Below are 23015 nucleotides of genomic sequence, written 5' to 3'. Positions count from 1 at the left end.
CAATGCTCGCTGCCTGAAAATTAAACTGTTTCTTATCTCAGCCATGTGTTTATGTCTTGGTTTCCATTTAGCTGGTTTGTCTTTCAGATAGGGATGTCTGAAAACAGTGGTAACAGAAATGTAAGATGTTATAAGAGCCTTGGGAAATATTACAGAGGGACCCTGGCTGCACAGAGCAGAAAGGCAACATCTCCAAGCAATAGGTGGGAACTGGCAACCCATGCCCCGATCCTGCGCTCAGCCCCACCTAAGCACGTGCTGACACTTACACTGGAGTCACTAGGGGTGGGCATGGGGGCTGACCCAGCTCCAGCCCATGGCAGGACCGGGGCTGTCAAGGGTAATCTTGCAGCCCTTCGTTCAGGATTGCATCGTGCTCACCTCGGCTTCAACTAAAGTCCTTATTATGCAAGTCAGACCCAAGGCCCGGGCCAGAACTGGGGTTTACCAAACACCCTGCAGAGCAGCGTGGCTAGACGTGGCCACGTCGTTTCCAAGTTCAGATTCTTACCCAGGCAGCAGCCAAGCCTGAATTTGCGCACACTGAGCACGTGCAACTTCTTACGAAATGCAAGAGCTGCAGCTGGGGTCTCGTAAGGCTCACAGCAAATCTTAGGCTAGACAAACAGATTTTGAAGTCAACAGCAGTTGAAAATGTCAGCACTTTCCTTGAGGTGCTCAGCAGACAGATCGGGCTAGTTGAAAACATTTTGTTTCCACAAGTCACACATTTTTATAAAACTGACATTTCTTTCCTGACTATTGATGTTATAAGTTACCACCCTTGAAATGGCTTAGCTGAAAGTCCTGCCTTGTGAGTTAAAATAAGAGTATATTGATATTTATGAGCACTGTGAGGGCCTGAAACATAACCCACAGGGGACTGTGTTCAACAGCTTCAATGGATCATGGATGAGGCCCAAACTCATGCCTGATTTAAATCCGTAAGAGTATTTGGTCCATTTCGAAAGAATGGATGGGTTGGAAATGCAGTTCCTGTAACCCCAGGCTTTGCTCCACGCCAAAGGTGTTTGCAAGTTTCTGACAATCAACACAGCACAAAGCCACCTTTAGAAGGAAGAAAATAAGAACACCCTTACTAGAATCTAACACCAGCAGGAAAAATATTTGGCTGAAACTGTGGGTGCGAATTATAGTTGCTTAAGCTGGAACAAAAGGACAAAAACATCAAAATCTAGTAATGTGGAAACAAGGAAGGTTTAGCTCTTTAAAAAGAAAGGAAAGATAGACATTTGAGGTAACAAAACAAAAAAACCAAAATGCACAAACACATCACAGACATCTAAAAATAGCATTTTATACATTTTTTGCCAGTGCTTCTCTGAGAGCAAGTTCTTTAAACAGAACTTAACAATTTTACAATTTTTTTTAAAAAAATATGTCATCCTAAAATAGCCCATCAATCCTTACCCAAACTTTCTGTATTTCTACAAAAATAGATGCACAAAGAGCTACAAAATACTGTATTCCTGAAAGGAGGCGCACTGTAGTCAAGGAAGAGTCTTTTTCCTGACAATTGAGACTGTTCATAAAAATATCAAGCTGAACAAAACAAAACACTGTTAAAGGAGCAGAAAGGAGTTAGGTTGCCCAGCTGCAGCAGGCTCAGATGAGGAAAGAAAGAAAAGTTAGGTTTTTGGTTTTTTCCAACACTGTGGGACCCATAAATGGCCTTACAAACAAAAGGCTCAATAGCAAAACCAGAATGGTTGGCTCTTCATCTTCATGTGTGTCCTTTGCCCCATGCAGAAGGGGTCAACAACTGTTATATCGCCCGCCCAGCTGCGCTTACTCCAGCTCTAGCTGGTCTCAGTTTAGCCAAACTTCAGAACCAAGAAGTTTCCTTGCTCTTGTCCTGATGCTGTAGACCTACATTTCAGAAAAGAAAAAAAAGAAAATTTAAAATCTGATACAGCTTTTTCCTCCCCCTGCCCAAACAACTGAAGTAAGGATAAACTTTTTTGATTTACAAAAAAGAAAAAAAAAACCCACAACTTACCAGCCTAGTAGACTTGTTAGTAACATTGCTATTGCTCCCAATTTTATAGTTTATGTGGGATAAGCTTAAGCCACACTTAAGTTTTAGACTGGCTCAAGCAGTTCAGGAATGCTGATAAAATCCTGTGCGCGCTGCCTTGTTTTGGCCTCATTTGGAGCATGGCATGGCGTGATAAAATCCTCCAGCAAGGTCTGCACAGACAATCCAGTATGCAACAGCATAATTTCTCCTGATAGGCGCCAGCCACAGACCCTACCTCTTTTAGAAAAGGCCTGTGACACTTTAGGATCTCACAGTTTCTATGGCATTCCACCTTACAGAGGAGAGAGGGAAAATGTTCCTGCAGCAAGTAAAAAACTAAAATAATTTCACCTACAGAGTGTCAGATTTTTCGCCAAGAATGGCTAGTGCTTCCACATGGGAAAAATTAATGATTTTCAGCTTGCATTTGTTATGAGTTCCTCTAACATTTTCCTTTATAAAAAGTGAGGACTATCTAATAAATGTGGTGCTATGTTGTGGCTTTAGCATTATAGACTTGGAACCTGTGTTATAATCTGACATTTCTCTCCTGCAGAGGGATTCAATCTTCACTAGATTTACACCCGACAGGGCGTATACCTAAAATCCAGACAATAGAGGGGGAGGTGAGGATGAAACTTCCCAAAGAAGATACATTCTTGCTCATTTATAGGGAAAGGAGAAAGGACAGAGGTGCAGGCGCGTATTTTAAGAGGTAGTAAGGCACTTTGGACCCGCTGATTTAAAACCTGCCCCTTGATGTTTTGAGCTAAGCAAATCACATCTCGTGAAATGAAGGTGCACTTCCCACTATAAATCATCATTTCTATATAGACAGCAATGCTCCACTCTGTGTCATACTATATATTGCCCTGCTACATAGTGTACCAAGACCAATGCATCAACTACCTGATCTGCTAAGAATTTAGGGCCAGTTTCACCACTAATGTAAGTAGATGCAACTCCAGACCTCAATGACGTTGCAACCATTGAAGCTCCATGTTCATTTGATCGTTAACCTGTGAAAATTCACAGATCCATGTGCTAGGCACGGATCTCTCATTTCCATATCTGATCACACAGTGAAACACAAAAGGAAGACCCCTGTGTTTCCAGAAAGCCCAATAGGCATGATGGGATCAGGTCTGACCACCACCTCCTTCTTTTAGGAGTACAAACAGTTAAATCTTTAATGATGAACAACATCATTTCAGAGTTGAGCTACAAAGCAATTAACAGCCACATAAAAGATTACAGCATATGGCTCTATCCATGTGAGGATTCCCAAGCAGTGTCCGAACACTTGCATGTCCAGCAGTGAACAGATAGAGAAAGCAGAGCACACAGGTATAGCATGCCAAACCCTGTTCAGGGGCTTTCTGCTCCATTTCACGTGCACTTGCACCTATTTCTTTAGATTGGAAAAACTGGGATATCCCTCAACTAAAGCATGCCTATAAAAACATGTTCAGAGGCCCTTTACTCAATGAGGATGTCTCCTTGTTGCTTAAGAGTTACTTGCTTTCCTGGCAGCGTCATTCACAGGCAGAGTCATCATAAACTGCTGCTGTTAGTTTCCTTCAAAGCTCCCTCAAAGTTAGTGATGACAGTTTTGTGTTATTTTTCCCCTGCTGTTTACAATTTTTTTAAACAAAGACAACAACAGAAGAAGAGGGAGTTAGACAACAGAAACCTTTCAGAGTGTAAGGAAGTCATCTAAGTTCACCAGTGGAGCACTAAAGGCCACCAGAAGCAATGGAAGCTGATGAGAAGAGAAACAGGTTACAGGACTCCTAGCAGCTTAAAAAAAAAAAAGACACACACACCTGTTTAAGAGGATGTTCACCTGATAGTAGCAACTGGTAGAAGGAGAATAACCAGCTGAACAGACACCTTCCTAGTTAGGTGTCTTTGCAACAAACAGAAATAACTGTAACAAGGAGGTTTAAGGTATAGCTATTAAGTCTAAACAGCCACAGAAAACAATCCAAAAAACCAAAGTTGCCTTAGTTACAGAACTGAATGTGGAACACTTTCCATGCCTTTTCCTCATTATATTCCCATCTCCTTCATGGCAAGGCTATCTGCAGTCCTAACATGCCATCCAAGTGCAACCCCGCTACTAACAAAAGCTTTCACTTGCAGCCTGCTGCAAGAACATTTTGCTCTTAGCAAAGACATCCACGCTTGAGTTGCATGAGTCAGTATTGCCACACCAGCACAACTCCCTGTCTCTGGGATACCAACATTATAGCTAATTGCCACGCAAGCAGAATGCAGGTTCTGTGGGAACATCTAAACAGACTTAATGAGTTGTGACAAACTCGTGGGGTGTGCGTGAACAGACAACTCTACAGAAGACGGTAGACTGACCACTCAAATTCCGTATTCAACGTGACACACCGACGTACAGGCATTTCCAAAAGTGGACTTTCCATAGTGAGCCAGGACTAGAAGATGTCGATTAATTCACCTAAATTTAAAGTTATGCACCTAAATGTGCATAACTTTGCATGATAAAGGATGTACACCTCAATTTTAAGATAGACTTACAGCCCTCAGGTACGCCAGAATCCTGCTCTGCTTTTAGTGTGCTGGGGCTACAGGAAGGCTCCTCCAGCACATCTGTCCAACAGCAGGACAGGATATCCTCCTAGGCTCTGCAGTAGCAGGCAAGTTGCTCTGCTCTCCTCCCCACGGGGCTGCCCGCAGACCTGGCAGCTGCCAGCACAGCTGGATCCGACTGACCACCTGAAGTGCCTAGTGTGCAGGGCAGCCTCCCGCCCTGCTCCTGAGGAAAACACTGATGGCCGTAACCATCAGCTCCACTGCAAGACAGCAATTCCCCTCCCCGCCTCCCTGGTCTTAAGTGCTCAACTCGGCTTGTGCACCCTTAACGTAAACACCAGGATTTAGCCCCGACACTGTGGGATTACGGCTGCGGCAGTGCTCTCTGTACGTATGCTGTGAACTGCAGTCAAAGCTGTTAGGGGCTGATCTTGCTTTGCTTGACATTGGTGGGGCAGGGAATTGTGGTCTAAAGTACAAACATGTTGTGCTTATATCAATGTGTTTATATCAATGCTTGATGTAAAAACATATTTTTATATTGAGCATTATAGCTTGGGCACTTCAGCTTTGGAAAGACACGGCATACCAGCAGCCACAAACATAACAGGTTTTAATAGATTTTTGATGTAGACTAGCATTTTCTTTAATCCCACTTGTACCAATAAAGCAGCTTCCAAAAGGGTTAATTTGCAGCACACAATGTGAGGATTAAGCCACATTTAATGGGAATCAGGTAGCTAAATCCCTCTTCATCCTCTAAAACAGGACCATGTAAGTTCAAACAGATGTGCAAGACAGATCAATACTTTGTTAGCTTTATGAATGGTGATACGCTGATGTCCCACACAATCTGTTCTGAAACATAAATTCCCAAACTATACCGTGCATGCAAGGGGAACCCCCTCTTAACCTTTGAAGTGATTCAGCATCATCCATTCATGAGATCGAGTATTTGGCTTAGTATGGCAGAGATGCAACAATGTAGCTGGAAGAGGGTAAGATTACAGCCAGCCTGCCCTGATCCCAACACTATCATTCCATATAATTCAGCGTGAGGAATTTTGCAAATGTTTCTGTAATTGCATGTGACAGTAGCACAAGTAATGTGACCCACAGCAAGGGGGGAGGGAGGGATCACTTTCGTATCTGAAGGGCTCTGAAAGGCAATGTCTACGTATATATGAAATGAGCTTTTTTTATATAAATCATCTGAAGCTACGGAATCTGATATATTGACAGCTCCACAGGTTGATGCCTTTTATTCTCCAGGGACATACGAGCAAGGGCTTCCAAAACTAAAGTTTTCTTGCCACTGTGGCCTTACCCTACTCTGGAGAAACCACTTCTACGCTGCAGAAAGCCAGTACACTCTTCCAGGCCCTTTAGTTTTTAGCCTCTCTGTTGAGGTTGCTGTCTCACATTAGAGTTAAATGTAATGAAATTCTGTGTGATGTGGAGACTTATGCAGTATAATCCTCCTTTGGAGTGGACATGGAGCAAGAAAAGCTTCACCTGTGCTGGCGAGTGCTGGATGCGACTCGGTGCGGTGCTGCAGCAGCCCCCTCCTCTCCCCGGCAGCACAACACACCTTCCCTGGGATGACACTATTGGAGATGCATGCAAAACACTGGAGCAATTAAGCTCCCTCTTTTTACCATGATCACGCCTTGAATGCCTGTCACCAAAGCATTTGTCTCAAATCTACAAGCTGCAGGCAAGGCTGAAAAGGGAGCTCAGAGCCTTCCTGCCCTTCCCAGCAAGCCTCTGCTTGGAGAGCACGGGAGAGATGAGTGTGCAGGGTAAGAGAGCAAATAATTGTAATGTCACAGGCTACCACTACCTGCTGTGTTTTGTTGCTTGCTCCCTTGTTTCCAAAGCCTTACGTGCCAAACTGGGGCTGCCTGATGAGGTTTTGCTGTTGTGTTTCAGTGCGTGGCCATTTTGAATAGTCACAAACAAGTGAGACATTGCTCTGCTGAGATCCTCTGTTCCTGCAAACTAGTCACACATTTCTCCTCTTTCTTTTCCCCCACAAGAACTCATGGACTAAAACCCACACATCAGGCATGGGCCAGAAATGAACAGTTCAGGCCTTCTCCACCGCCTCCCACGCTGAGTAGACAACTCATGCAAGCCACTGTTAAGCACTGCCAAATCAGGATCCTGATAAAATTAGCATCTCACTGTACCCCTCCATAGGGATTTTCACAAGGAGCAGGCAGCACCAAGCAAAGGCTATATTAGTCCTGTAAGGCAGTGCCAGAACCCATAGTCCTTTTTGAGGTACTGTGCTCCAACAGAAAAGAGAAAAAGCACCTGGTTTACTATACGTACTACTACCAACAAAGTAGCAGTAGGCAAACCAACTTGCCCAGCACTGAAACAACTCACAGCCTAGTCTGGACTCACGCCTAAGCCAGGCAGTGGTTTTTCCTGACTAACAATCCCTTACGCAGTTCTCGGCCCCATCCCCAAAAGGTGAGTCAAATACCAGAGCTCTGGAGCTGGACTGCTGGGGCTACTGTCAGAGCAGGGGGCTCGTCCCCCTCTACCCGCGGCAGTGACAATTTGCTCACGCTTCAGAGAAGGAAGCTCATTCTTGTTATGGAGTTTGTCAGAAAGGCAAAACTTGAGATCCCAGTCTCGTCAGATTATCATTTGACACCCAAAAGCACAAAATGTAATTCCTCTTGTATCATTGGCATGGCTGGAAATGTTATTAATAGATATAAAATCGTCCAGTGTTAAGAATCCTATTACACTTTTTCTTAATTTCTTGAGGCAGCAAGTGGCATGGTATTTAGAAGAGATAATTGGTTCCCAGTTGCTATTCAGGGAAGAGAGAGAGAGATTTGTGTTAGGTTAGCTCAGTTATAATTGGTTTCATATTATTTCATATTTAAGAAACAGCATTTTTTTTCTCCACCAATTCTTTGCTGCCCTGCACACTGATCAAAGCAAGGAAGTGCTTCTCACGCACTGAATCAGTTAGCTAGAGCTATCAAGATGACAGACAAACAGATACATTAAGGAAAAACGGAGAGAGATGCAAACCTAGTGTTTCCTTAATAAATAGCATAATGTGTTTAAGAAGTACTAATCTGCAAGGATCGCTGCTGGTCAGATAAATACCAAGCAGAAAAAGGAGACCTCAATAGTGCATAGGAGCTCCAGGATGGATGCGCTGGGAACTGTCAGTCACCCATCACCCGATCACAAGCCACGATGAACAGCGAGGGCTGCTAGACTGCTCCTAACACTGAGATGAAGGCCTGCCAGTCAAAGCTCACAGATGCAGATGCAGTTTATGGAGGCTGTCCTACGGCTACGGACCCTGCAGTAAAATGAATCTAATTCACAGACCTCTGCCTAGGCCCTACAGAAAGAAGTTTAGTTTGATCGCGAGCACAGCTCAACCAGCATCTCTAGTCTCCATGTGACACCTGGATACTACACAGGAAGGAAATGCTGTTCTGTTCCAATTTAGATGAGTAAGATGCAATCCTCATGTACTGACAAGTTATTAGTTCAGTCCTCATTGGAGCTATATTTTGGTGAATGCACATATGAACTAGCTGAATAAGCTGGAAGCTTCCACATGGAAGTTTAATTAACCATTTCCCACAAGATTTAAACCAAAAAACACATATCATGTCACAACTCATTTGGCTTGAATGGGACCAAGGCAGACAAAGGTCTCTCAGCAAAAGGCAGCAAGAGTTGGATGTTTCACAGCTCATCTGCCCTGACAGCAATTTCAGGAGGGATTCCCACCTGGAAATGTATTTGGAGAAGGCTCTGAGAACAAGCCCTGCTTCAGCTGCAGGGAGTCCACTTCTTTGCTCAAATTCTTCCTGCTAAAACAAGTCACAGACACAATCGAACCATCTTACCTGTGTCAAACCCAAAACTTGGCACAATGTCCACCGTTCCGTGAAAGGCTCCAGCCCATGCTGAGGTAGCGCTGGTGACAGCAGCGGGGTCTGTCTTTGTCATATCACACTGGGGAGCAGGAATCCTGGCTGCGCGGACTGAAGGCATCAGCAGGGACCCATACCGGGGGTCGCGGTGCGAGCTGGGATGGTGATGGTGCATGTGTGGATGAGGGTGATGACGATGCATGTACACGTCATGCATGTGTGCATACGAAGGGCTCACCTGAGATGCTAAAGGATAATGCCAGGATTCAGATGCAGCAGGGGGAGGAGGTGGGGCAGTCTGATGAAGGCCGTGTCCTGGCCAGCTGCTGGGATCTGGTGTTGGGAAGGTGCCTGGTGCAGTAACGGGGAAATCGGGGTGTACTCCACTTAAGCATGGTGGAGGGGGAGGCTGATAAGAACTGGTCCAAAATGAAGTTGGGAAACTGCTCCTTTGGCTTGAAATTGTTGAGCTTTCTAGTAGAGAAGAGAGAAATGAAGTATGACTGAAGCTGAACAACGAATTTAATGACAAAACCCCACAATGATTTTCTACTCTCTGAAATTTGTAATACTGAACTCAAGCTTCCTCAGCAATTACAGAATCACAGGACAGTTGAGGCAGGAGGGGACCTCCTGAGATCACCTAGTCCAACCCCCCTGCTCAAGTGGGGTCACCTGGAGCAAGTTGTCCAGGACCATGTCCAGTCATATTTTGACTGAGATCCAAATTCCACAGCCTCCCTGGGCAACCTGTTCTAGTGTTTAGCCACTCTCAACAATTTAATTTAAAAAAAAAAAAAAAAGTGTTTTCTTGTGTTCAGATGGAATTTCCTGTTTTCTAATTCGTGCCTTTCACCTCTTGCCCTGTCAGCGAGCATTGCTGAGGAGACCCTGGCTCCCCCATCTTCGTTCCCTCCCGTCAGGTATTTACACATATTGATACGATCCCCCGAGAAGACTTCTTTTCTCCAGGCTGAAGAGCCGCAGCTCTCTCAGGATCCTGGTACAGGAATTATGAGGAGAGGCTAACTCCTGACCGGACCAGAACACATCATTTAGAAAGGTAGCTGTTGTGGCTGTAAATGCTTCTGTGTACAGAGAACCAGGTCACACTGCAGAATGCGAGACATTTGGCTAAAGGAAGAATACCAGATCTTCTCAAACTAATTGCATGCTTTGATGGGATAAAGATCGTAGCTAACGCATCTGACGTTAGTCCCTTATAGAATATATCACGCTGCTCTGTACCCAATAGGATCAGACAAGCAGAATCATCCGTGTAACTGAAAGAACTTTCTGTCAGAAATGAAATACTCGCTGCTTCTTACAGCTAGGGCTCAACTTATATTTAAATGGATTCCAATACCTCTACATTATGATATCACATTCTAAAAATTCCTCTTTTGAAGGAGCGGTTAGTGTTTTCTATGTGTAGGAAAGTATTGGCATCTCCATTCTCACAATGCTCTTGCCAGGTCATGTTTGAAAGTACTGCTTCACGTAATATGTCTCAGCTCAAACAGGGGTTTTTTTGGTCAAAGATGGAAATATAAAAATATAGGACTTTACCTCTGATGAAAGAACAGTCATAAAAATAGCCTATGGAGAAATAAAGCCAGGGAAGTTTAATATTTGATGAGGCGAGGAATCCTCTGTTCCTCATATAACATTTACAAAAATATATTTTATTTTAAATTACCTTTTGTTTTGCTTTGTTTAACAAGCAACTGGAATGAGACTTGGGTGAAGACCCCATTGAGAACAAACATATTCTTCAAATGCTCCTGCCTCTGAACTTTGCTTACACAAAAATGTTTTGGAAACAAAAACTGTAAAAGTGTTTTCTGACTGCATCACTAGGACACTTATGTTTCTGTTTTAAAATCCATTAAAATCATAGAAATTTTTTCCACACATCAATTGGCTTTGATTTAGGCAGTTTATTGAGCCTGATTAACTTTCGATATTGGAAATAAACTTTGCAAATGTACTATGGACAAACATAGAGAACTTCTCTTTGTGCCAAACTGCTTCAGAGGCTGCAAGCTTATCTAGCAGACTCTACTCCAACATGGTATCTAGCAGACTGTACTCCAACATGGCTTTCTTCAAAAGGTTGCTTCTTTTTTTAGCAATGTATTTCTATTGTAATTCATGCTAGAAGACTGGAGAGAGCTTCAAGCATGTAACAGAAGCCTCAGCACCCCTCCGAAATTGGTATTGTTCCTTGTTTGTAAACTGTTCCTTGCTACAAGGGATTAGGCTGAGGTGGAGAGTGCATGTGGCTTACAATGTTGGCAGCAGGGCTGACAAAAAAAAAGCAAAAACAAGCTTCTTCATGTCCAGTCTGTTATTTTCCTCACTGCTTAACAGAGGAGCACAGCTTGACAACGTATAGCCAGTATTCTGGAAAATTAATCTCTGTAATCGAGAGTTTTTGGAAACTATCTGGCTGTTATCTGCATGGAAAAGCCCTAAATCCAAACCATCTCACTTCAAAAAAGCACAGAAAACCACAAAGCATCTGCAGGACAACTTTAATACCAGGAGAGAGCACTTTAAACCACCGGATTTGCCAATATGAATTCACCCCAGATTGCATACCAGCTTGGCTTTACCAATCATGCAGAAGGTCTAGGCCACAGAAAACATGTTGGCCATCTCCATTTTCCATTTCACAAAGCCATTACCACTGTGAGAAGCTGTCATGGATTAGCCCCCACCAAGACACCACTGAGTGTAGCTGCAGAGACCAACCTCACTGGTCAAGGTCAAGTCACGTCACTGGAGATACAGGGTCCATCCAGGTTATATGAACATGCAAGAAAACTTCATCCACCCTGAGTGCTCACAGAGGATGCTACTAAATATTAAGCGTGCAGCAACCCCATCAAGAAGAACCATCTTTGTGTTGAACCACAACCCCCAACCACCACACATTTCCACAGTGTTTGAAGGGTCTCCTTTCCTTCCCACCTTTAAAACAGCGAGCACAACCAATTATCTTTACAGATACCATCACGTCAGATACCTGGCCTCTACAGGACATTGCAATGGAGAAATGGCCATTTCAGCACTGTCCTTGAGAAAGAAAAAAAAATAATCTGAGTAGCCTCCACGGGGTTTCAGGAGCAGGGAAGGAGGCATTTAACAAAAATTGTCTGCCAGAAGAGATACTACAGTTACCACAATTTCCTATTCTAAGTACAGAGAGGCAGGGAGATGGCAACATCTCAGTTACCACGAAGTGGTGACTAATGCAAATGTTCATGGTGGCTGGCCAACACGCACTGAAAATATGCCAAAGTACACATGCTGTAAAGACGACAATGTATGGAATTTTCTGTACTACAACATTACTTCTCAGTTAAGGCAGGAAGAAAAAAAAAAACCACAAAACACAAGAAAGAAAAAACCCCAACACTTTCAGCTAGGAAAAACATGTTGATAAAAATACCATTAAGGTAACATTAGTTTCAAGGTATCATTAGTTTCATAGCTACACCTATGATTGCATATTCAAAGTCCATGTTACCGGATCCTGTTGTGGGGAACTATATTTTATAAAAAGTCAGTTTTGAAGTTAATTTTAGCCTAAACTGATCAAGATGAAAACTTGCTCTTTTCAGGACAACAGGTTGTATTTTCTATACATAAGCAAAATCTCGCCTAGAAACAAAAAAACTCACAATATCACTTTAATGATGAAATTACAGTTTGCTGGTCCATCAGGACACTAAAAAAAACCACAACAAGATGAAAAAAAAAAGCAGAAAACATTACTAAACTCTCCTTTCAAGTAAAGGAGAAATAACGCAGTGAGCTGAGTAGCCAGTTCATGCCCACACACTTTTCATTTAAATCTGTACCTTCCAAAACAGCTATTGCAAACGCAAAGGCTTTTATTTATTTATTTATTTATCTTTGAGTAATTTATTGACAAAAATTCTGACTACCCATGAAGGTTATTTATAAAAGATCTTCAAGCTAAGGATATTTTAACTTCTTTAGGTAATGGCATACAAACCGACATCCATTCGCTGTAACTGAGCATCTCTGACAACTGTACATGAACCAGAAGACCAAGGTGTTAGCATCGCTCCTTCCCCACTTTTTGCAAGCAGGCATGTTTCAGAAACTCATTTGGGCCTGACAAAACTCTTGCCAGCTTCTCTTCTCTGGAGAAGCAAATACCCTCAGCTTTCTCGGCGTCCACAGCGCAGAACCAAGCAGCCCTGCCCAGCAGCCTCTCTGGGGATTTTCATACCACTTCAGCAGGTGCAGTGATGGCAGAGGGCATATCCCCTTACTTTATCCCCAGAAGACTTTCAGGACACGCAGACCTCCGTTCCCTGCTGACTGCAAGGGGCACGCTGGGTCAGGAGGCAGCATGGCTGCAGAACCCTTAAGCCAGGCCACCCTGTCCCCTGCAGAGCCCTCTGGGGAGGGCTGTGCAACCATGGGGAGAGCCAGGGAAAGACAGCAGGGTATGTCTGAGGCCAAAGCAAAGACACACAACCCCACCCATGGTATGTCTCCAAGCTCAGTAAAGAGGGCTTGCTGTAGGCTTGGGGTCTCTGGGGACTGCCTTGATCCCATCTCTAAAACATTTATAGCCTGTCTGGGCCATTTATAAATGCTCCAGTCTCCTTTTTAGTAAGCATAGGTTCAATCCTGCTCTCAGTCGAGTCAACGGAAAATTTCCCATTAACATTAATGGTCCCGGCTCAAGCCATAAATTCCTCTAGCTCCCTAGCCACTTGTGCTGACCTTTGCTTAAACTTCCTCGGAATTGTCATCATCCTTCTGGAAAGCAAGTCCTTCTGTGCTATTTTTCTCTTCACAGCGGTTTCTAAAAATCCCATCTCTCTTTATTACCTGTGACTTTTATCAATACACTCTCACCCTAACATCGCTGATTATGAACACCACCACTCCTACAAGGATCCTCGCGGTACCTCGCTCACTCGACCCGATGCAAGGCCATTGCTCACAACACTTAGTTCGCAGCCCTTTGCCAGTCCACATAAGGACATGATCAGAACTAATGCAGCTGTGGATCTGAAAAACTACCCAGACTGCCACATTCAACAAAATGTAAATAGCATCTTACCGGCACTCTCTCTCCAGCCACCAATTTTGAAATCTTATCCGTAAGGTCTGCCTAGTTTATCTGGCAAGATCTGCTCTTTGTTACGTTGATCGTGCTTATATGCATTACAAGACATAAGTGGTATGGCAGTACGGAAATGCCTCGCAGCACCGACGTGTCTACTCCCTGCTCGGAAGCAGAGTAACATCATCCTCGTTTTAGACACGGGAAGCGAGCAGTGCTGGATGTATCTCCCCCGTGAGCTCTGCCCATGGGCAGGCTGCAACGCACCACACACGGCTGCAGCCACGTGGGCCAGGGCTTGCACCCAAGCCTGTTCCAGCCTGTGCTGGCTCCTCCCTACCTGGAAAGCAGCCGTAGATGAATCTTAATCACCTGGCAAAGTCACCCGAGAAGCCTGCATGGGTCTCCCCATGTCCGAGGCCAGCATCCCGAACAGCTTTGCTCTTGCCTCACCCGCCAAGTTTCACATTTGGAGCTTAAAAATAAGCCTCCAACCTTGCAGCAGACGTTTGTGAAGCCACATGAGCTCTGCCCCATTCTTTCCAGGCCTCAGCAGAGCCGCAGGCTATGGCAAGAGAGGGAGATGCCTGCTTCTTCCACGCCTTTGGCGCCTCTTCCCTCCTTTAACACTTCAGATCACTCAACCCCAAGAAGAAGCTCGGTTCTTGCAAATTTGAGGGGGATTTTCCCACCTCCGCAGAGGAGCAAAATTTCAGCTGCAATGCAATATGCGTTACCGTGACACAGACCGAGTAAGCCACACCACAAGAGAGCAAGTTACTGCTCCTCTTACCTCTCCACAGAGGACTTAGCCCTGCCTTGCTCTTGGTAAGGGCAGTTTCTGGACTGAAGCTATTAGCTTGGCTCAAAGCTCTTGAGAAGTGTTCATCCACTACTGAACCAATGTCTCCCTGGAAGTAAGTGAAAAGGACGCAGCGAGAGTTAAGGTACTCCATCTCGGCAGGCTGGTCTTTCTCATCCTCCTCTTGCTTGCTGGGAAGGGTCACTTCCAGAGACTCCTGCATCTTGTTGTATACAGCTAACTTCTTCTGGGATTGAAAACAAAACAAACAAGAGATGTATCACCGATGGCATTCAGCGCAAGTTCAACATCTGGTTTCCTTAAAGAAAAATAACTGAATACATTGAATATTCATTTCATAATTACAGTTGCAATACAGGGATATTTCGCACCGACATTTCACAAAGAAGAGATTACCAGCGCCACTTAGAGTTTTTATTCCTCACACACAGATGGACCTGCTTCTCAGGCACATTTCACAACCACAATTTAACGGCAGCGGCTTTCACTGAATACCTTCAAAGGAAAACAGACAGGCTCTAACAATTCACTCCCAACTCCCACCTGGAAAGGATATTCAATTCAGTAAAGGCTACAGAGGTCGAGTCCAGCCCTGCGGAAGGGTGGCCAGAGACACAGCGTCTGCACGTCACCCATCCAGCTGAACACGCACCAGGTTGTGCCGGCCGCGCTCCCCCAGCCGAGAGCGCACGGCCCTCCGCACTTCCCACATCTACTCCTTGCTGAAGGCGTAAAGATGGGAGAATTCGGTGCTTCCTGAAAAATTTTCCACTGTATTATCAGAGTCCACAAAATACATAAATTCTCACTCACTGCCAAGAAATTTTTTATCATAGGAAGCTATACCTTAGGATGGTGAGTAGGGGGGGGGAGGGAGGCGGGGGTGCGGTTTGAGGGGGGGTTTTTTGTTTGGTTGGTTTGGGGTGGTTTCTTGTTGTTTTGGGGTTGGGGTGCGAGTTTTTTGCCCCTTTTCCTTTTTTCTTTTTAGTTTTTAAACACCAGCTTCTGGAAAAAAGGACAAAAATTCAAGTCATAAAAAATTAAACATGTGATCTGGGGGAAGAGGGGGATTGACAAGTCTGCAAACACATGCAAAAAAATCCATCCTAAACCAAAAACACAGAGAAGCATATAAAAAAAATAAAACCCGCACAAGCCATCTGTGAATGGCTATTTCAGAATCTTCTCTCTCTCTCAAATCAAACCTAAATGTCAAAATAAATGTGTGTGAAGATCCATTTTGCATGGAACATATTTTTCAGATGTTCCACTTTACAACTGTTTTCACAGAAAAAATATCTCCCCACAACAGTCAAGCTGCAGGAATCATAGCTTTTAGCTAGCCAGCCATTTCCACAGCTGACTTTACACACAAGCAGCTTCAGGAACCCAAAAACAACTACAGCACATATGTAGAAGTATTTCATAGCTTTTCTATAGAATTACAGTTTGACTTATCTTTTATGGTTTGCTTGGCAACACTTTAGCACCATCAGAATCTCTTTAAGTTTACGGCTTTTTTCCCTTTTTTCCGAAGTTGTTCTAAAGAAAAAGTTAAACAACTACATAGTCTATAAAGTTCCATTTATACAATAAATAGGCTTGTCCGATTTAGAAATAATTGAAAGTTGTTTTCCAATCTTGTATACCATCAATACATTTACATTCGGTGCTTTCTAAAATCATATAAGGTGATACAAATTCTCTCATTGTGATATAAAATAGATACTCCGGGGCTAATTTTTAATTACGGTTATGAAAAAAATTAATTGTAAGAAAGAGCTATCAACAAGTGGAACTAAAACCTATAATACTAAAAGCTCATAGAATTTAAGCATTGTGTCTGACATTACAGTAGGTTAACTGATAAACATAGAGCAGCTCAGTAATACCTTTAATTCTGATGCTGTTATACAAACTGTAATGAGGGATGTAAGTAATTTTATTTTACAGTTTGGGATATGTAGACAATGGTCTGGAATTTAAGCAAATCTGTGCTTCACAAAGCAAGTTATACTGTGGCTCTGCTTAGCACAATATTACTCATTTAGACATACGGTTTTATCCCCAAATCCTATAATATATAAAGAAAAACTGTGGGATTCACTTTAAAAAAAGAAAGAACCAAAGATGGAATCAGCAAATTAAAAAAGTTTTATTAGAAACTAATTGCTAAAAGGAAACATAGTCTGAGGCTCTGAAACTATTTTTGCAAATGCAGAATTTGGGGTGATCTACACTTTTTTGTAAATGCTTTGTGCCTTCTGTAAACAAACAAAGAAAAAGTCTCCTCATACTTGTCCCTGAAATGCTTACTAAGATATCACTCATAGTGAGCTTCATGGGTTTGCCTCAGTAATCACGGAACGATGAGACCTTAGTAAGACAGAAATGGTTATAACAATATTGCATATACAGGAGATATATGCATTAGAAATCTGTAACACATCTACCTCAGTGACTTGATCATTCTTAAAGGTGCTCCATAACCCAAATCCTCTTAAAAATACAAGACAAGTGGTTGGGGAGAACGTTTTTTTCATTTTTTGTTTTGGTTGGGTTTTGGTTTTTATGTAGAGACAAAGTATGAAAGAGATCCTTTATAGAAGTCTAAATAGATATTGATATATTACATCATCTCAGGCGCAGTGTATGTGCCAGACCTTGAATACACGCAACACATTTAAAAGTTGACTTCTATCATTATAGGTACGCCATTTGTATTTATACTGTAAGTAAGCAAATACATATACAAGCATGCAATTATATACAGAAACACATCGTTTAGTATAGCCCCTGGCTTGACTTGGTTATCAGGAAGGAAGTCTTTCAATGTTCCTATATAGAGACTGGAGCTCAGGAAATTAAAACTTATCTCCAGAGTCGCTTCTCTGTGCAGGAATGTTCTCTCTTCCACAGCCTAAGAATCTAATTCATTTTCCATTTCAACTCTCTTCCCTCCCCTCCAGTCCATCGGCAGTCATTACAAGATACTCTGAGCACTCGTCGGTTTTGAAAATACCAAATCTGACTTCTTTTTTTTTTTTTATGTAAAAAAAAAAGATGGTAGTACTGATGGACAAGTACAAGTCCTTGTGTATGGACTGAAGTTATTTACAGTGAAAAAGCTGTATTTTGTGGTGAGTCTTTTTGCAAAGGATGACAGTTCTAAATTAAAATATTTTTCAAAACTGCATCAAGCTTGTGATCCGATACAGACCTACTCAACTTGTATTTCAGGAAGAAATTATCAGCCTGTAATTACAGGACTCTAAGTAAGAGAATACAGTGAGATAAAGTGACTCAAGAAGTTTTCCTTACATGCAACGTATATACATCCTTTCCATTGTACACGTCCTTTAATAATGTTTTTTCTCCCTCTAACTCCCTTAAAATACCCTGCCTGCACACAAATTCTGCCTTACTTGTTCTGACCTTAACAGCAATCTTCTCATAGCACTTCTGACTGCCCTTGTGTGAGTGGAAAAGTATGCAAGATCATCAACTGCTAAACGAATTTGTCCCACCGTCATGGGGGGAGAGGAGGGAGGATAAAACAAAATAAACAAAAAAAACAGGTTAGGTTTCTGATAACTAATCTGGGCTAACCCAGTTTCACGTGTACTTTTTTCATACGAACAGTTCTGGGATATATTTAAGCAGCCAACAGCATCTGTAACATCTTTACAAAGTGTATTTTCTGATCAAACACAATGTTATCTCTTTCCTATGTTCAGGTCTCCAATACTTTCATATATTCATGAATTTCACCTCTCTCTTCCTTAAAAACTAGAGACTGAGAGTAAGCAGCCTCTGAAAAACAAAACAGAACAAACCAAACACACAAAATCTCATCTTGGCCAAGAACCAGAATACAAAATTAAAAGTCAGCTGAGCGTACTGGGAAACAGGGAAATCCAGTGTCTATGGCACCTGATGCCACCTTAGACAGTAGACCCAAGTTCGTGGCTGAAGGATGAATGGTACAACCTCCAGGTAAATAGTGCTGTACAGCATGGGCTGAATTCAGCTTAAACCAACGTTATTTTTGTTATTGCATACATTCACAAACAAGTTCTTCCAAAGAGAATTTAAACTCTTACTGCAAGTTGTTTAACAAAAGGAAACTAAAGGTCAATAGCAAATCACCACTAATACAGCAATATTAAAGAGAAGGTTTATGCTGGATAAGCATCACTCTGTCTTCTAGAGGAAGAATGACCACTTTTAGATCAAGAAAGCATGTAGTCCAAAATCTCACAAAAAAACCCCGTCTTGAAGATGCCTGTTATTTTCTGATATACCCTATCCAGAACCAGGCAAAATGGTTCTCATGCAGTGAAATTCTGGCCACATGAAAGTCAATGGCAAAAGTCCAACTGACTTCAAGGGTCCCGGATCTCACCCAGGGTGTCTGGTAAAAATGTCAGAACATTCCTCTCCGCAAATTGAAAAAAATTCACTTCCAGCTGAAACCAGCTAGTAGGCAGCAAAACAGAAAAACAACCGAGCACAGTGGAGAACAGAGAAAGTTTTAGTTTAGCCAAGTTTGAATCAAAAATTCAGGCCAGCTCTTATTTTACATATAAGCTGGTTGCCTATTCCTACAACTTATTATCTCCATACATGCCATCATACAGCATATGGTCCTTTATGTTCCCAGGCATGAAAGTCTGGTGTGCCTGTGGCCACCTGTTACAGATTTTCCATTATGAGAGAAAGAACAGGAACCAAAAATAAAGAATAACTACACTGAGGAAACACTATATGACCCTATCCTGAGAAAAAGGCTGTCATTTGACATAAGCTTCTGAGAAGGAATTTCAGCAACAAACTCCAGGCAAATCATGGACAGTCTTCCATTTGTGGAGCTGTCTGCCACGCAGGCTCCTATTGATAACACAGAAAGTATTCAAGGAAGAAGACAATTTCAAGCAATCAGAGCATGGAATGCTGGGCCTGAAAGCGGTATTTACGGCATGCCCTGAAAACATGAAATGCTAACTTCTACCCTCGCAAATGAGCAAGCCAAGAGCAAAGCCACACGCTCGCTTTCAGGTGAGCCACTGGATTTGCAGCAGCAGAGCCTGGAGCTCCCGCTGTGCCCTGCTGATGGAGGGAAGCGGCAGAAAAAGAATGAATTTATACATCTTTTGCTGTACATCTAAACAGAGGTGTACCATTAAAGTCTAAAGCTCTATTTTTATGTAGATAGAGGAAGATCAAATAGAATTTGGTCCCAATCACAACAACAAAGTAAAGCAAGCCAAATTTTTTAAATCAGCAGTGTCTCGTGGGATTACACAAAGCAAAACAAAAGCCCACACACAGGGCAAGACTTAATCCAGGTTCTACATCGTATAATTCTGAAAGTAGCCTTTAAAGGTGAGTTATATAGGTCTGATTCAGTTTCCAGTGAAGTCAGTAGTAGGGAAACCACCAGGTTTCAGAATAAGCCTTGAGAAAGCATCTGAACTACAAAAACTACAAGCGAAGCTATCTTCTGCTGTTACCTGCTGTGTTAGATACTGCAGACTGCCACGCAGCATAAAGCAGTCTAACAAGCCCGTCCTCAAAGTTGTGAGCATGTGATACAAAGAACTTCACTGAAAAACTAAGTTACAGTACGTGAATTAGGCTTTAGCTACAGCCAGCTGACACAACGTTAAACGTGACTTGTCCTTGTCTGCAATGTTGTGAGTTTGGAAGGAAGAGTTGAGTTAGTGACCTAATTTGCTAATGGAGACAAGCCCTTATCTGGAAAAAGTCTGTCTACAGCACTGCCAGCACAAAGTCCAATTTGAGCATATCACAACTCTTTATGCAAGACTTGATTTAGCAAGGATGGTGTTGGCTTAGCTCTCTACATCTACATACCACGGAGAAATTCCAAAACTACCATTTACTGTAACTTCCCATTTCAAAGGTCTTAAGCTCAGCTGTTAGTGAGCCAGGGTGAATCCTACCTTAGCCCCAGCTCTGCAGCTTGCTATACCTAGATTGACAGGGCACGGCAAGCCGTCACAGCGTTTCTTGTGTGCCAAGAATACAACGGGATTCTTCACTGATTATGTGTTTTCAGAGTCGCTTCGAAGGAGTAGCTCTGTTACACCCATTCCTCACCCAACCCATAGGAAAGCCAAAACTTACTACTAGAGCTGCACAGCCCCTCAGGAAAGCGTACAATGAAGAGCATTTTAATGTCACCATTCTGCAGGGCTTTACACCCGTGCAGGCACAGCTCCTTACCATGCACAGGAACGCGTTCTTATTGTAACACTGGCACACGCTCGCTCTGACTTTTGGCAAAGGAATATGGAAACCCTGATTTATCTGTAGAATTAGGGCCACACCCCATTTTCATCAGTTCCTTCTGGCACTGTGTGAGCATGCATATATCCATACTCCACTTACACATACTCCAGCAAACACCCTGGACTTCAGCAATCTCAAAGATCTAAGGTGCTAAGCCTCCGCTGCCATTAACATCCAATAGGAATTCAGGCTTCAGTCCATTAAACGCTTTTTGAAAAAATCCTCTCTAAATTAATTTGCCAGCAAGTCCTTTCTTGGCTACGGATTGGTGAAAGCTAAGCTTCCAGAAATTCTGTATTTCTGTGCAAGGCAAAAATGAGTTCTGTGCTGATTTTAAAGGAGTGAAAACTACAGACACAGAAATGTGGGAATAACTTTAGAGTGGGGTAACTTTAGAAAGGCATGATGGACCATACCCTAAAAAAAAAAAAAAAAAAAAAAGTCACTTTGCACAACCCGGGTGCTAGTCCACTGTTTACAAGCAATCCAAGATCTGTTATTAAAACAAAAAAAAAAAAAAAAAAAAAAAGACACGACCATTCAAACCCCTTTCACTGCAGAGCAGTGACACAATGCCAGCCGCTTGCTGGAGACGCTTCTCCTGACCCACGTATGCAGAACACGACCTATAGAAACACGATGAGGTTCCCTCTCCAGAGAGACACCGCGGCCCAGAGCTTGAGCCTATACATCTGCATCGGCAGCTCCCCAGCTAAGGAGCTTGCTTTGCTCTTTAAAAGATACAAAACTGATACCGAAAGCTAGCATAACCAATTAAATGTTTGTGACAGATTTATTACAAATACCTATGAAGATGCATAAGCTTTAGTTAGAATAACACACCTACATCTCCTTGCACCGAGAAGGAAAGGAAAGCCAACAGGAGCACAGCACAGAGGAGCTTTCTCTCTCAGAAAACAAACCATTTTACCGGGTACTGAAAGACACCAGAGTAGTACAGCAACACTGAAAAATGCTTCAATGGAGTCCTCGGATATTTTAAGGGTGAGCTCTACTTTATCAGCTCCAATGAGGAGCTTTATTTTTAAGATATCCCACTAATTCATCTTCCCTCGCTGTTATTTTTAAACGAAAGTTTTAATTCCGGCAAAGAAGAACATTCTTTAAGACGGTCATCATCCTCACGAAGAGCGCAGGAGCGCTTTACATGTTGAACACATGTGTAAGAAGAAACAAAAACCTGGCAACAGATTCTTCATCCTTCTTTCTTATGCTCTTTACCAGTTGATTAAATGTCCCTGACAGGACAACTCTGAAGAAACAGAGACTTGCAAAATGTCCTGCATTACCCGAACAATAAATCTTTCTACTACAACTACAGATGCATGAGGAGTTCATTCTATGTTTACTTGGTTTTTATTTAAAAAGCATTGGGTTCAGAGAAAATGCATAAACTGCTCTAAAGTTCGCAGCTGCGAACTTATAGGGTGCAACATTCTTAGTTCAGCAACGACAGCTCGGTATTCCAGTCCAACAGCCGAGTAGTTTGTGAAGACCCTCCAGCTCCAAATATTTCAGGAAAATTGGCGCAAGCAGGATTAACTAAAACAAATTGTCAATAACGTGTAGGATAGCAAGGTTTCGAATGTTTTTTGGTGGTAATGAGATATATTGTGCTGGCCATGACTCACGAGCTGTAGTGGCTCAACAGAGCTATCTATGTTTCTTGCCTTGCATATCTACCTCCGCTTTTCTTAAATAGTGTAACCCACAAGGACTCAGTTTATTTAAAATGCAATGTCAAGAAACTTTGGCGTTCATTAGGGTGCCTCTGGGACATTTCATACATGGTGCTGCTTTCAGCTGATGGAGAAACTTCATGATTCTGTTTAAAAATAAAAAGCAATTGCACTTGAGCATGACACAGCTGCTAATGATCGTTCAATAGATTTTCACGTACTACGTGTTCTACACTCCAGATCTGGAAGAGAAATACAGCCAATCACCTACAGAGTTAAACGCAAAAAAGTTCACCAAAGTTTCAAGTACCGTTTTCTACTTCTAGGTCTCTTAGCCAAAGAGCCAAGTTATTCAAGATTATTTATTTATTTTCTCTCCAAATCATGCAGGCTCACAACTGGAGCTCCAGATATTCAACTCCAAAGTTCGTAAGTAAAATTACTGTATAGATGGAAGGTTCTGCAAGCTGTGACCTAGATTAGAGAAGAAATAATAACGCAGGCAGGCTGCAACAGACAAAACTCACAA

The 23015-nt window shown here is 42.6% G+C and overlaps 1 protein-coding gene across 4 annotated transcripts in view; it reads right to left on the bottom strand.

Annotated features, from left to right (window-relative positions):
• Window positions 1-1298: 1298 nt before the first annotated feature.
• Window positions 1299-23015, bottom strand: part of VGLL3 (vestigial like family member 3) — a 31669-nt gene continuing 9952 nt past the window's right edge. For 3 of the 4 annotated variants that reach the window (XM_075516316.1, XM_075516325.1, XM_075516346.1), the window contains 3 exons: window positions 14442-14697; window positions 8506-9006; window positions 1299-1890 (listed from right to left, as the gene is read on the bottom strand). In XM_075516316.1, coding sequence (XP_075372431.1) covers window positions 1847-1890; window positions 8506-9006; window positions 14442-14697 — 801 coding nt within the window. In that variant the 3' untranslated portion in view covers window positions 1299-1846. The remainder of the gene's footprint in view (window positions 1891-8505; window positions 9007-14441; window positions 14698-23015) is intronic. The other variant, XM_075516336.1, reaches the window with a different exon arrangement.

The sequence above is a fragment of the Mycteria americana genome, chromosome 1, assembly GCF_035582795.1.
Source record: "Mycteria americana isolate JAX WOST 10 ecotype Jacksonville Zoo and Gardens chromosome 1, USCA_MyAme_1.0, whole genome shotgun sequence".
NCBI classification, from domain to species: Eukaryota; Metazoa; Chordata; class Aves; order Ciconiiformes; family Ciconiidae; genus Mycteria; species Mycteria americana.
This window is presented reverse-complemented; position numbering and strand designations above follow the sequence as displayed.